Source organism: Microchirus variegatus (assembly GCF_963457635.1).
Source record: "Microchirus variegatus genome assembly, chromosome: 4".
Classification (NCBI taxonomy): Eukaryota; Metazoa; Chordata; class Actinopteri; order Pleuronectiformes; family Soleidae; genus Microchirus; species Microchirus variegatus.
In genome coordinates this window covers 15,490,117-15,505,678 of record NC_139805.1, presented here as the reverse complement: position 1 = coordinate 15,505,678, position 15,562 = coordinate 15,490,117, and the positions used below count along the sequence as shown (strand labels likewise).

The 15,562-nt window shown below is 39.3% G+C and overlaps 1 protein-coding gene across 1 annotated transcript; it reads left to right on the top strand.

The window, feature by feature from the left end:
* Window positions 1-4,288: 4,288 nt before the first annotated feature.
* On the top strand, window positions 4,289-14,356 carry cers4a (ceramide synthase 4a; the record flags this gene model as incomplete). Its single annotated transcript, XM_083888070.1, has 10 exons — window positions 4,289-4,464; window positions 7,256-7,373; window positions 9,005-9,123; window positions 9,696-9,753; window positions 10,008-10,058; window positions 11,050-11,142; window positions 11,500-11,628; window positions 12,253-12,359; window positions 13,919-14,075; window positions 14,155-14,356. The coding sequence occupies 10 exons, from the start codon at window positions 4,289-4,291 to the stop codon at window positions 14,353-14,355; spliced, it is 1,209 nt and encodes a 402-aa protein (XP_083744196.1). The 3' UTR covers window position 14,356.
* Window positions 14,357-15,562: the final 1,206 nt, after the last annotated feature.

Genomic DNA, 15,562 nt, shown 5'->3' with positions numbered 1-15,562 from the left:
GTAATTCGCCACACATAGGCTTGTCTGGGCACATGCACAAAGTAACACCAACTTCCAGGAGCAAACTGCTGTGTAAAACCATCCTTCATTTCCACCTTTATTTGACACTGCATCATTTTAAAATTGCGCAAATATGTACGTGTGTTTATTTTTCTACAATTGTGATCAATAGAATGTGCTAAGCTCGCTCCAGACAGGCCGTTCCCACATTCCTCCTGTGATTATAATGCTGTAATTATGTCTCATAGATTGCAGCACATGATAGTAGACTGTAGACTGTGCAGTAGAGTGTGCATACACACTCGTGATACTGCGAAACAAACTTACTGTATGGTGAATAGCATGAGAAAAATAGCAGAACACACCCAGCTGTGGGAAGCTTAGATGATATCACTATCACGTCTGTCAAGAGGGCTTTTCATGTTTTCATGTTCTTCATGATTTGTAGTGTGACTCTTGGCACTCAACTCATCGTATTACTCATAGTTAGATGTTGATCCTCCAGGTGAGCAGTGTATGTGTGTACACACAGTATATTATGCTCAACATCATGCAGTTCCTGCAACCTGTACCTTGTCACACATTATGTTAAGGTGCAGACAGACGAGCCTCGTAATCTCTCCATCACGGTTTAAGATTTTGTAAAAAATGAATAGCAATGTTATTGTCTCCATAGGGAAACTATGTTTCATGAAAACATGTCACATTTTCCTCGGCGTGACAGTAGAGCCAGGGTACATGACAACATTTCAACACAAAAATGACCTCAAATGTGGACTAAAAGGACAGATCTTATCTTTAGGCGATCACATTGATGAATTACCAGTGACAGGGAATATTACCACACTGCAGACTCCTGACTCCTCTAATAACTAGAATGTAATAACTAAATTGACACCTATACTTTAACCCTTGATTATTTGTTGAACTGTGTGCCCAGTATTTCTCCTGCCAATATTAAATAAGCTGCACATGACAAACCATGGTGCAGAATAAATGAGTGAAAACCTATTGAAAAAACCATAAAGATTATAATTATTCAAATTCATAAACAATAATTGACCTACATTATCATTATGGAGGTAAACTATTACTATTATTACACCAAGTAATTACACTAAGCATCAATTCATACACTGAGTCTGTAAGTCCTTGAGCTAATATCACAACACAATGATAATTTACCTCCATTATCATTATCATATTGTTGCGATACTTAGATCCCGCAATTCACACCCTTAATGAATATGATATTAAAAAAAAGACGATTTGAAAGGAGAACATAGTCTTTGTCCATATTCCATATTTTCGTAAATTAATCCTGATCCCATTCTCATAGAACTTCAAAGCACTCTTTCCTCATCAGTCCAGAACAATTTATCATGAATGCATTCATAGAATTAGTGTGCAATTGTTTCTGTGTCAGAATAATGTGTATTCTGTGTGTGGATACACAGAATACACAATATTCACATTCTTTTTTTTGTTTGTTTGTTTGTTTTGTAAGTACGTCGTTGTTGTTTGTGATGATGATGATGATCATGCCTGGGAACCCCCCGGGTACATTTTCAATGACAAGGCTCCCTAATATGCAGCTCACCACCGTTACAGCCCCTTTATTATTTTAAAATTATAATGAAATGGCCCAAACTGCCCAAAAGTGAACATTATTTTTATATTATATATATATTATATATATTTTAAATGTTATATGTTTATCTATATATATATATTGATTTGATTTCTGTCTGTTTTTGTTTTTTACAGATGCATTTTACATCACAATTATGTTTTTGAGCGACCCCCCAGTTCACTGTCTCCCCCTGACTCATTTTGAGTTTGAGGCCGCTGTCCCAGACTGACCTGTGGGTGGCAGTAAAGAGCCCTTACTAAAAACACTGATTGCATTTTTTTTTTTTCGTTAGGACTAAGGGTTTACAGGTGATGAGGGTGGCGAGAGATGGGGACCCAATTAGGGACCCAATTAGCTTCTAGCTTTTCCTGGAGCCCCCTGGAGTCTAGGATCGCCTCTGATGATGATGATGATGATGATGACAGTGGCACAGCGCCTCCCTCCCTCAGCAGGGGCAGGTTGCGTCAAACACGCTCCTCCTCTCTCTCTCTCCTCCTCCTCCTCCGCTGCCGCTGTTCTTTTCTCATCCCCATCATCACAGGCCGCTCAGCGCTCACAGGTAACAGCGATAAATGTCCTCGCATGTTTCTTCTTCTTCTTCTTCTGCTGAACGACAGTGAGCTTTTCCTTGGGCTTTTCTTTGTCATAAAACAGACACGTGTGTGTTGAAGGGGAGCATGTGTGTGTGTATGTGTGTGTTAGTGAGTGAGGACTTGACGTAGTTGATGGATAAGAGGAGATGGTTGTCACTCTTCTGTTTGTGCACGAGTACTAATTTTTTGACGTGTCGTTGTTTTTTTAATGTGTGGCTTCTTTTTTTGTCGCTGTAGATGGGTGTGTGTGTGTTTGTTTGTTTGTGTGTGTTCGTGCACGCGCGCTTCACGTCAAGTGGCGTGTCTCTTTGCTTTGATAGCGCGTGCTGCTGCTGCTGTGTGGAGCCTTTCATAATAACATGCTCTGCAGCGAGGAATACAATCAATATGAGGAATAAGATCAATGCTACAGGAAACTGGTTTTTACTATAATGGACTTTACACGAGGAGTGAAATCGATCTGATCTGTGCATGCGATTTAAGAATGTCCAAGAGGTGTGTGTGTGTGTGTGTGTGTGTGAGTGGGTGTGTGTGTGTGTGTGTGTGTGTGTGTGTGTGTGAGAGAGAGAGAGAGAGTGTTCTTGTTTTTGTCGCTTTGTGAGGACCAACAATCGTATAAACCAGGAGTGAGGACATTATGGTAAAGTGATGACATTTTGGCTGTTCCTCCCTTCTTTTTCTTCTTTACAGGTTTTTTTGGGGGGGTTAAAACCTGGTTTTAGGGTTAGGGTTATAATTGTGTTTAGGTTAAAGGTGCATTATGTAATAAATCTAAAGCAACTGACCATAAAATCCTCCTAATATGTCACAGAGACTCAGGAATAATGTTCATATAACAAACTGAACTCACCAACAACAAATGTACAGACAAAATATTTGCATTAAAAAATATATATTTTGCAGACTGCAAATCATGTTTATGTTTTGAAATCATGTTTTGGCATGTGGCGCCACCTACTGCCGTCTACCAATCATTGAAGTCAGTAGAGTCTCAGCTGCCGAGCAACCACGGGTTGCCAGTTACGTCAGAAAACGAAACCTAAAAGACCTTGGTATTTTGAATTTTGAATGTAGTAACTGTTTTTTGCCACATTCTTACATATGGCACCTTTAAGTGTTAGGGTAAGGGTTAGGGTTAGGGCTAACCCTAACCCTAGGGAATTAATTATGTCTATGAGTGTCCTCACTGTGAATGTGAGTGTGTGTGTACTCGTTTTTACTGCCTTTTGATGACCTACACACTGGACCAGGACCAGTGGTTATCAATAGAGACCAGAACCTGGTCCAAAATGTCTTAACTTATTTCTGAGGAACTGGTAAAGGCTCTCTCTCTCTGTGTGTGTGTGTGTGTGTGTGTGTGTGTGTGTGTGTGTGTGTGTGTGTGTGTGTGTGTGTGTGTGTGTGTGTGTGTGTGTGTGTGTGTGGAGAGAGAGAGAGACTGTTGGCAAGCGTCAAGGCTGAGTTGTTTTGATTTCATTGCACGCAAATTATTGGAAATGGACCAGATATCATTCTTGTTTCTATGCTTGGCAAACAGATTTAGACCTGAATGGGTGTTGAGTAATTATTTGAGTGACAGAAACTAGGCTGCAACTACTTATGTATTATTGATTCATTGTTTCTGTTATTTTTCAAGCAAACCAAATATGCAAATCATCTCCTGTTACTGCTTCTCAGATGTGAAGATCTGCTTTAATTAGTCATGTATGGTTGTATCTGTAATTATATTTGGGAGGTAGATTAATGGTTATATGAAATAAGGGATTTAAAACCTCTTGTCTGTCCTTTGTATATTGTATGGACTAACAATTATCAGGAAAATATTTTTTTAAAAAGTGTGATTAATAGTGATAAATGTAACCATAGTTACCTCGTGGAGTTAGACAAACATGTGTGAACATAAGAAGCCACTTTCTGTCCTCTGTGTGTCCTTTCTTTTCTAACCTTTCGAGTCTTAGCTTGTGTTTATCTTAAATATGTATAAGGCATTAATGTTTTAACAGCCCAGGTCATGCGTCCAGCAAACACTTGCATGAAACGCTCTACTGCTTCTTTCCTCAGGATGGAGGCCCTGATAAATGAGTGGCTGTGGCAGGAGAAGTACTGGCTTCCCCCGGGCGTCCGCTGGCAGGACATTGAGATTAAGGAGGGCGACGGCCGCATTCCTTTACCCAGGGATCTCATCTACACTTTGCCATTGGCCTTCACCTTTATAGCTCTTAGATATGTCTTTGAGAGGTGAGAAACGCCTGCATCATCACAGCTGGTTCATGAAAATCGCAGGTGCAAGAACCACTTCTTGACTGTTGTCATTGTCATTTGCCTACAAGCATGAACGTCAATGTAACAGACCAGCAAAGGTCAAGCTCCGTCGTCACGTGAAAGGAAATGTTTAAAAACACGGTGTCTGATTTCCTCTGCTTTCATTTAGACTCTGGTTTGACTGTGTGTTTGGTTCCCTCATTGTCTGCAACGCCGTGTGTGGTGGTTCAGAGTAATGACTCCTTTACTTGCATCAGTGCTCCAAGGAGATGAGGGTGTAGATCAGACCTGCAATGGGAGGCAGAGACATCATGAGTAGACAGATTTAGCTGCTGACTGTGGGGGAAAAGGCCGTTCTCCTTGTGCTGTTGTGGGTCCTTAAAAAGTGTGATGCGTGCGTGTGTTTGAAGAGAAGGAAAATAATACCTGGGACATTTAATATTGAAACACACTCTCTGACCACAGAGAGTGTGTTTTAAAACCACAAGTAACTAGTTCAACTTTCACTCAGGAGTGAATCTCAGACATTTTATCATGACAATTATCAATATAACTTTTCATTATCATAACTTGTTTGGCCACCTGGAAGTAGGTCAAGATTTGGAGTTCTAGGAAGGCTACTGACAGATGACAGAGGTAGAATGCATTGGTGCATGAACGGTCTACTGTTAAACTAAAATATCTACATATTAGGGATGGGACAATGCCACTTTTCTGTGTCCAATACCAATATCACAAACTTGAGTATCCTATCGACACCGATGTTAGTCCGATTATTCCAGTTATTTTAGATTTATTATTTTATGAACTGTGAGGCTGTTTACAACACATTTGTTCTGAGTCGTTTCAAAGATACAAATGGCAACGGTGTAACAAATATTATAAATATAAGAAGCATGTAAAATACCAATCATGACTCAGCTAAAATGCTTTGGCTGATTTTTATTTACATTTGTACAGTCTGTGCATAGTATAAGCATGCCATATATATCTATATCGACCAGTATCAGACCAATACCGATACTGACCGATACTGATTCCCATCCGTAGTAGATATCTTAGATATATGTTATGTTGACTCAGGCGGTGGAAGATTAGCGGCATTTTTATATGCTGAAATCCTGTTTGAACCTTCATCAGGTGTCCTATTTATTTGCGTATTAGAGTAGTAATAGCTCAAGGTGTAAGAAAATATAAAATAAAGATAAATCGTGGTGTGATACCATAACAATTCTTTGAAGTGCTGTATCAGCGTATTGGAAACATCTTTAATCGTGGTTCCTTTAAGCCTCATAGCAGGCTTTTGGTCAATTGACCCCTCCTTCAACTCATCTGACTACACAAAGAAAACTGTTCATTGCTTATGCAGATGAAATTGTTATTGTCATATTCATTGTATCGCAATATATCAAAGTGTCACTGCTGTGTCCAGTTTATGCCAATACACAGCCCTAGTAGTAGCTGTATAAGTATAAATCGAGGGGGACTGGATAATAACACATGGTAAACATGCTGTGCCTGTGTGTGTGTGGTAGAGTCAGACGTCTGTGTATTATGTTACTACTTGTTGTGAGGATTCTCAGGTGTTGCTCGTGTGTGAATGGCAGTCAGACAGGTGGAAGGTGAAAAGCTGTGTCTTCATAGTGATCCCTGTAGTGAGGTCGTGTGTTTATGTGTGTGTATCTGTACTTGTATTTGTTACCTTTTCGGACCTTTTCTGGCATAAACACTGATCCAGTGTTGAGATCGAAAAAACCTGGTTCTCGTGAGCCACAACCTGATATTTCATGAACTGGTTAAGTTTAGGCCTAAGATTTGAATTGTTGTTCGGTTTAGGTATGAACTGGTTATGGTTAAAGATAAGGCTTTGTTTAGGCTGTTCAAATAAATGGAAGTAAATGCAGCGTTCTTAAATGGAGAGATTATGTGTGCGTGTTTTACTAATTCTTGTAACCAGAGACTGCGTGTGTCTGTGTAAAGCGACCCTGACCTTCTCATTCTCTAGTCTAACCCCGCTGTCCTTTCCTTCAGGATGGTGATTATCTTTTAGGTAGAGTTACTGTACACATGTGATTACGCGTGCACACAAACACGTCTCACCTGTGCTCATACAGTCACATTGTCCCTCCCCTTCTTTTTTTGTCCTCTGTTTGTGTCCGTCTGTATGAAACACATACGCAGATCAAATGTCCCTCGATGCCATATCAGCTAATGACCAAGGCTGAACTTGCCAAATGTCACATATGCCTCATGGGAGTGACTGTACAGGCTGTCAGGGCAGGAGAATAATGAGCTATCTTGTTGCTATCACTCTGTGCTATGGTGGGGTGAGATCACATTGGACAGCTGTTCACAATACGTCCTCTTGAATTACAACCCAGTGTGTTGCGCTATGACTATAAAAGAGTGCTTGCACACAATTATCATATTTCTATCTATTATATTTTTGTGCATGTTATTTGCCCTTTCGAGGCAAATTGTATTTGTGATGTTGGGCTATATAAATTAAATTGATGTGACTATATAAAAGATATTGAAACAAATGTCTGCATTTTTGCAATTTAATTACTCTGTTAGTTAAGTAAAAAGCAGTCGAATTAGCTAATTGTGAGAGACGTATGTGATCTTTTATGTTGTGTTTTCATGGGTTTTGGTTAATTAAAGCAATGAAGATGTGTGAACAGTTTTGAAAAAGTGGCTTCAGTATTGACTAACGCTTGTTGTTGATATACATTTTATTTCCCTCTTCTGCTCTGTGTCCCTTCAGGCTTATTGCTCTCCCGTTTAGCAAATATTTAGGTGTGAAGGATCGGATTCACGTTCGAGCTGCGTCCACACCAAAGCTGGAGATCTTCTATAAACAGAACAGCCGGCAGCCCTCGCAAGTTTGTATTTCTTTCCTCTTTCACTTTTTATTTTGCTGAAAATCCTTTTTGAGAGCAGCAACTTCCAAGAACTACTAACTCATCTACCTATTAAAGGTCCAGTGTGTAAAATAGAAGTTACATGTTTTTCATGTGGCAGAAGATCAGACAGTTACTACTGCAGTACCTGTTCAATGTGTGCTTGTTTTTTGAGGGGGCGAAAGTTGCACAATTTGGTGATCTATCTGTCTCATTTCCACCGATATCACTTGCATTTTTTATGCAAAAAACATCAAAGTTGGTATTGCACACTCTAGTGCCCTAAGTTAGCCACCTACTGAGTTTAAAGCCTTTAAAGATACATTTTTATAAGTGAACAATCACCTTTTTGAAAATGTTGTTGTTTTTCATGACCCCAGAATATGGCTTTTATATTTTTATTAGGAGTCCGGTCAGCTCCACAGAGGCTGTCATTCTTGACCACCATGTTTTTAACAGTAGCCCACAATGGACAAACTATACCTGTTTTAGGTTTTAATACAAACTGAATTCTACATAGTTTTTCCAATGCACTTGGAAGGGAAGAGAGAGGTGAGGGATAATCAACATGCAACATACAACTTTTACCTCTAAATGTTGCTAAATTTTTTATCCTTTAATATCAAATATGCTAGATGTTGGCACAAAGCAAAAGCAGATTGTTGATGTGTCCCTGGCTTAGTGGCAGTGAGAGTGGTGTCTCTTTCTGTAATCAAAACCTCGGTCCTTCACTAATGTATGCGAAGCACACTGCCAGAATTAGGCTTAATATAATACTAAACAAGGTCATCTAACGTTGCTTTTATTCTACTGCACATTATGAAGCAGTGCTTCAATGCAATGTTCAGTCAAAGGGTAATTTATCATCTGTAGTAAATTTCTCGATGGCACAAGCGTTTTTAAAAGAGAGTGGAGGACGTTAGTGTGAGTGTTTTATTTGGATGGGTCGTGCACTAGGAACAAGGAACTGATTTTTCAAAAGGAAATAACCTGTGAGGGAACTTAGAACTTAGAGTCACGATGATTATGATATGCTTCAAAAATAAAAATAATTATTCATAACATAGACAAGGTGTGTTCACTCTTCAGTAGATGTCATTGTCAAATGTCAAATATTAATAATCTCTTGACACAGATATGTTCCCTTTCCCTTTAATCGGTGAACTGGTGCGTACAGGTACAGGTAGATGTGGAAATTCTCCTCCCACCTCTTGGTTTCATTTGGCATTGTGACACTGAAAGTTCCTGTAAGGACAAACTACAAGACGTGACATGACTTTGAGAGCTTGCTCTGTGTTTTTGGGCCTGTGTGCTTAAGTGCATACATGTTGGATTGTTCATCTGCATGTGTGGGTTCCTCCATTTTTTTCTGTGTTTTCTTATTTGAAAATCTTCTGCTTTGTACAGGGAGCAACACACGTGTCAAGCGTTTGTTGTCCTGGCGTTGTACACAATATTTTGTATTTGTGTCTGTACATGTGCTGTTCTGAAGTTCAGACACTGAGAGAGAGTAGCTTTTTGCACACTTTACCAAGATATGTATGCACATGAAGAGAATAAGAAAAAAAAACTGACTGTGTGCACACACGTGTGAAAATGTTTGTGTTATTCAGAGCGATGTGGTGAACCTGGGGAAACAATGTGGTCTCTCACAGAGAAAAATCCAGACCTGGTTCAGACACAGAAGGAACCAGGATCGACCCAGCAATACCAAAAAGTTCTGCGAAGCCTCGTGAGTTTTTCTTTTACCTAAATGCACGAGCAGCGTTAACTACACAGAACAATATTCTATAACAGCTACCCATGTTCTTCTTTATCATATTGATAAGGTACATATTGCGCTGTTTCATAGGGGTACTTTATATCATTTTACTTACGTTTCATTATTATATACTGTATATATAATAATTTCTATTTTGTGTAATAGTCTGCACTTTCTTTCTTATAACTGTATCTCTCTTAATACTGTGTGACCATACAATTTCCTCAGGGATTAATAAAGTATTCTGATTCTGACTGCTTCTAATTAAAGCAGGTTACACTTTTTTTGGAGCTGTAGCAGAGAAGAGCACTGCACCACTCACACCTTAATCAATTTTGCAAAGGAGACTTTTGGTGTGCAGTCTAGTTTGCAAATTCCATGGTGCTTTTATGAAGAAAATGGTCACATTAAAGTCGATTTACAGTCGTCTGTGACTTGCGTCATTCTACTTGCATGATCCAGCAATATTCATATATTTCTATCTATTTCCCCTGTTTGTGTTTCTGTAAATATATTTTTTTTAATAAACTGTGTCTCTGCAGGTGGAGGTTCGTCTTTTATCTTGTAGCATTCACAGCCGGGCTTGGCTCTTTAATTCATGTAAGTCTGTTTGTCGCCTGCACTTCATTTCATTGTGCTGGATTACACTCGCAGACAGGTTATACGATTTGCTTGAATACAAGTGGGATGATGCTGTTTTTAGTCGTGAACGTGGTGAATCGAATGCAAAACACAAGTGTTTCATCACATAAGTGGTCACATAGTGTGATTCACTCTCTCTTTGGTTTTGAGGTTTAAATAATAATCAGAATGCAGTTTATTTCATGTGAATTATGGTTTCCTTGAACCTCCAGAGCCCGTGGTTGTGGGATCACAGAGAATGTTGGCGAGGATATCCCAAACAGGTGAGCAGGAAACACCGCGATTTTAAATGAAAGTCTTGTCATTATGATTAATATCATCACCATCAACTACATTTCTGAAATACCTGAAAGTTATTACTGAAAGTCAATTTTTGGTGACTATAAGTTCCCACAAAACAAAAATGTTTCATCAAACTTGCACCTGTCACAACTTATTGAATGTTCAACGCTGATTTATTGATAAATTAAATTAAAATAAAACGGTATTTAGTCTGTGTAAAAGGATTTGACCACAGCACACACATATATGACACTCCACTCACTCACCCACTAACTTTCATATTCATTTCTTCACCTCCTTCATGTTGCCCTGAATGCTTTTGTGTCTCTAGATTTGTGACTAAGCTAATATCTGTCTGTGCTGACAACAGTCAGGTATGCAGGCAGGTTTCCATTCCCCAGAACAAAACCAGCTCTTCCTTGAGGGTCATGACCACGAAATAAAACAAAACTGTTTAAAAACAGAACTCTCTGTCTAAACTTTGACTGATTACTGCGCCTTCAGTCGATACAGCTGCTGACCCTTTTCCTTTTCTACACATGTTGTGGTCTAACAAAGAAAAAGGGTTTGGGGGGGGGGGGGGGGGTTGGGGGGTTAAATGCCACAGTCAACTTCCTTCCATTGTGTTGCTGCAGAGTTGATGAGGAGTTTAGATTTAAGATAGTACGCCACCTATTTCATCATAACAAAACACCTCATTTAGATAAAGACTTGCACTTTTATGCAAGTCTTTATCAGAATGAGAAAAATGATTTATACTGTATGACCTGTCGGTGCTGAAGTGGCAAAATCACTTTGAAATTGCAGTTAGTTCTACATTCTACATATTGCAAGAACAGCATTCTGCTTGGCTGGCTGTGAACGCTTCAGAACACAGTACATCAACAGTCTGTGTTCCTGAGATGATGTTGGAAACTGTCTGTAAATGTTGCATTTTTTTATTTTTTTTTTTGCATTCACTTGTTTTTTTAGCCCGTGGCTGAGGCTCATTACTGGTACTACATCTTGGAAATGGGTTTCTATCTGTCGCTGCTCATGTGCGTGTCTGTGGATGTCAAGAGAAAGGTGAGTGTCATTTTCATGGATCCCACACACACACACACACATACACTCACACCCCACAGAAATGTCATTTCTTACACATTTCTTATCCTTTGGCTTTATTATAGTGTATGTAAAACAGATTATCTGCTCCCTTTTGCTCTCATTTTCATTATTAAGATACCTGGAGCTATTGTTATATTAGTAGGAACCTATAAACGCCTTCACATTTTAATAATTAGGCAGCAGAGACACAAAGATATTTGAGCGGCAACAACAAACAAACTACAGACAACACATAAATCTGTCTTGACTCTCGTCAACACAATTGACAAACAAGACCACTGTACTTTCTCATGCTGTGTGATTTATGTGTTCTAGGATTTCAAGGAGCAGGTCATTCATCATATCGCCACCTTGTTTCTCATTGGTTTCTCCTACTGTGCAAACTACGTGAGAGTTGGCACTCTGGTGATGCTGGTGCACGATTCATCGGACTTCCTTCTAGAGGTAGAATATTCCCTCATTTTAAAATTTGAATATTTTACCCAAGATGTTTATTTCCCCTTCCTGCACCTCCCTCATCCCAGAGTCATGATGAATACATTTGGGGTGAAACAATGTGGAGGGGGAATGTCACAAAGAGAGACTGTGTACTTTGTGCTCTGAAATGCAGAAAGGGGAACCTACTTTGAATAGCACCTGCATGTATTGCACCTGATTTCCTATTCAAATGTTTGTGCCGAAAAGGCAAAGAAAAACGTTGTAGCTGTAAAACAACAGGTCCATTGTTCCTGGTTTTATGACCAAGGCTTTCTTTGGTGTCGTGTTGCACCGATAACATCTGAAATATGTTATCTGAAATCAGTGTCATATTAGAGCTGTATAAACATTTAGAGCGAGTCATCTGGTGTGAATGAGTGTCATCTGGACACAGTAACTTATAACAGCATACTACAATATAATATATATTATGCTTGAATGAATTCTTCTCTGTCTTGGCCTTGATTTTATATAACACTGCAGCTTTTGTTGTCCATCATCTGTAAACTGCTTATGAAGAGATTATTGTGATTGCTATCTTTTTATGAAGATATTCATCATTTTTATTTATCGTTTCTCTTCTTACAAAAGTCTGCCAAGATGTTTCACTATGCCGGCTGGACCAGGACATGTGACTCACTCTTTGTCATCTTCGCTCTTCTTTTCCTTGTCACGAGACTGGTGGTATTTCCTGGCAGGTAGGCCGTGATTCTGCAGAAACTGAGGTCCTCGCAGATACTTTAGTGACAGTGTGTGTGTCTGTGTGCATGCGTGCATGCGTGCGTGCGTGCGTGTGCTTGCGTTATCTTGGTTGTTTGGAAATGTTTTTTGTTTTTTTTCTTTTAAACATGATAACATGATACAGACATTATCAATCTCATAACAAACACATCCACTGGAGTGGAAGTGGTGTAAATATCTGTGTCCTTACAATAATACTGCAAGTCAAAGTGTTTTGGTATGACATCACTGACATCTTTTTTTTTTTTTTTTTTTTTTTTTTTTTGTTAATTATCTTTCCATAGTTTTTGTGGCCTGTAATGTTTTGTTTGACCTGCCAAGGATCAGCTCTGATCCCGCGACTCTGTCTCATATTTTCTTTTGACTTCACGTCACTGGTTCCTAAGCTGAAACCAGGAGGTAGAAAAGGCCTCACATAGAGCTCATTTTGTCATCGGAAGCAGAACGAAAGTGACTGTGGCTAAGAAATAAATGAACTTATAAGCGCTGATTAGTGTAATGATCTGCATTGTCTTTGGATCACTTAGGATGGATGTTAATACCAGGTCTGAGCAGGGTTCTAGAATGGATCAAAATTAACCATATCAGTGTTGATTTCCTCTAAAGTTTCGGCAAAATATCGCCTTACGTGATTTTCGTATTCTCGTAACAGCCTCCGCATTTAAAACCACTTGCTTGCTTAACTTCAATAGTTGTCTATGGGACGGCACAGATTAGGATTTTTTCACTGCGGTGACCTCACTGCTGATTGGACAAATGTGGCAAAAATGTCACTTCCAAGGAAGCTCAGCTTCTCTCAGAGTCAATGGAGCAGTGGGCGGGCCCGGATGCTGGGCCTCTGCATGATGATTGGAGGAAGTGTCTGAAAGGCAGAACCAGTTTTTGATTGACAGCATCTGCCTCTGTCCTGTGTGGGTTTTGCAAGGGAAGTTTATAGACAAATAGCTGGTTGTTGTGTGTTATTTGCTCGATGATATAGCCCATTTTCATTTGTACATATGCACTGTAATTTAAAGCACTATTATAGCATTTCAGTTTTACTTAAAGGTGCCATATGTAAGAATGTGGCCAAAAACGGTTACTACATTGAAATTCAAAATACCGAGGTCTTTTAGGTTTCGTTTTCTGACGTAACTGGCAACCCGCGGTTGCTCAGCAGCTGAGACTCTACTGACTGCAATGATTGGTAGATGGCGATAGGTGGCGCCACATGCCAAAACATGATTTGCAGTCTGCAAAATATATTTTTAATGCAAATATTTTGTCTGTACTGTTGTTGTTGGTGAGTTCAGTTTGTTATATGAACATTATTCCTGAGTCTCTGTGACATATTAGGAGGATTTTATGGCCAGTTGCTTTAGATTTATTACATCATGCACCTTTAATTATCATGTTTATTTTTGTTAGTTTGCAGTATTAATGTAATAATGTATGTATAAATAACTGGGCTTGAAATGAGCTTTGCCTGTTTCAAAGACCAGCAACGGCCACTGGACTGTCTGTGTTTGTTTTCTAGAGTGGTCTACACTACACTGGTGGTGTCTGCAGAATTCTTCCAGCCCTTCTTTGGTTATTATTTCTTCAATGCCCTGCTGTTAGTGTTGCAAGCCCTGCACATCTTCTGGGCATATCTTATCCTGCGCATGGTCTACAAGTTTGTCTTCTTGGGCAAGGTAAGAACAATACATTGTTACATTAGCAAATCATGGGGCAGGTATTACAAAGTTTGTCAACTTTTGTTTTTCTTCTCAGGTCGAGCGCGATGAGCGCAGCGATGAGGAGAGTGAAGTGGACGATGAAGAGGAGGAGCACGAAGAAGATGGGGATGAATGCAGCTGGGAGCAGAGGAAGGGTACAATTAACTCTAAATTAGCATCGCTGGCTAACAACTGTGTCCTGAACAACCTGACTAACCAGAGGAATATGAACAGCAGACTGCCCAAAGCCAGATAGTGTCCAGATAGAAGTCCTTTTATCGTCTACCAAGCCTCACTGGAAAAATAGTTGTGTTCCCCATCACCTATTGGAGAGTCACTGTTTTCTGACACATGATACATTTCACCATCAGGGTAGGTCTGCATTGTATTTATTCAAAAGAGAGGTCAAAAGAGACACCGATGATTGTAAATCTTACACTTTGTGTTGTAAGATTAGGGAAATCAGCATCTTTACTTTTACCTTTTGTAAAAAATAAACTGGCAAAACAAGGAGAGGGTTAAAGAAGAATCTGTCACATCTTATCATATGTGTTGTTTTTGCCGAGTTTGCTTTCATTGTATTATATTCGCTTGTTTGTAAATACCTAGTGTAGAAACTTCATTCATCCTTTCAACAATCGAAACCAAGTGTTTTGTACAAAAACATCCAGCTGTGTAATAGAATGTGTTATAATTTTTTTAACTGAGCAAAAAAAAGCTTGAATGAGGTGGTACTTCACTCTTTAGGCTTTGTGTCCACACGTGGCTGATTGTACAGAAACTAGTGAAAACATTGATTGTAAATTTGTCGACAAATCACTTTGAAGACTATTTTTATGAAGCCTTTACTCAACAGATAGTTTCTACATTGTGTTAGAATGTGGAAAATGACAAATTACATTGTTCTGTGATGGCCTTTGATTAAAGTTAAAGCTTGATTCTCAGAAGTGATGTGGCGCCCCCTAGTGCACAAAGAAGAACATATCCTTGTAGAGACACAACCCCATGTCTCAAAATTGATGCCTGTAAATCAGGCATGTGTGTGTACTCGCATCTGTTTTCCTTTTTTCACTGACCTTGTCAGAACCTGTATTTCTCATGGAGACTACTGAGGCAGAACCTCATTTCTGAGGTTGAGTTTAGGGCTAAGATTTGAATTGTGGTTAGGTTAAGATTAGGGTTAGGCTTTAACTTTTTGTGTAGGCTGTCTAAAAGAATGGATGTCAAAGCGAGTCCTGTAAAGGATAGCTGCACGAACGTGTGCGTATACAGGTGTGATGTTCGACTTTAAATATTATGACAGGCATTATGAGTTCTCAGTGATGTTTTTGTTAAGGTTTGCTCTGCTGTCCCTTGTTTAGTGCCTTGGCTGCTGTTTTAACACTGTTATGTGATGAACACTTGATATTAAGCTCTGTGTGTGAATAGTGTGACCTGGTTACCAGACACCTGGACACCTGGAC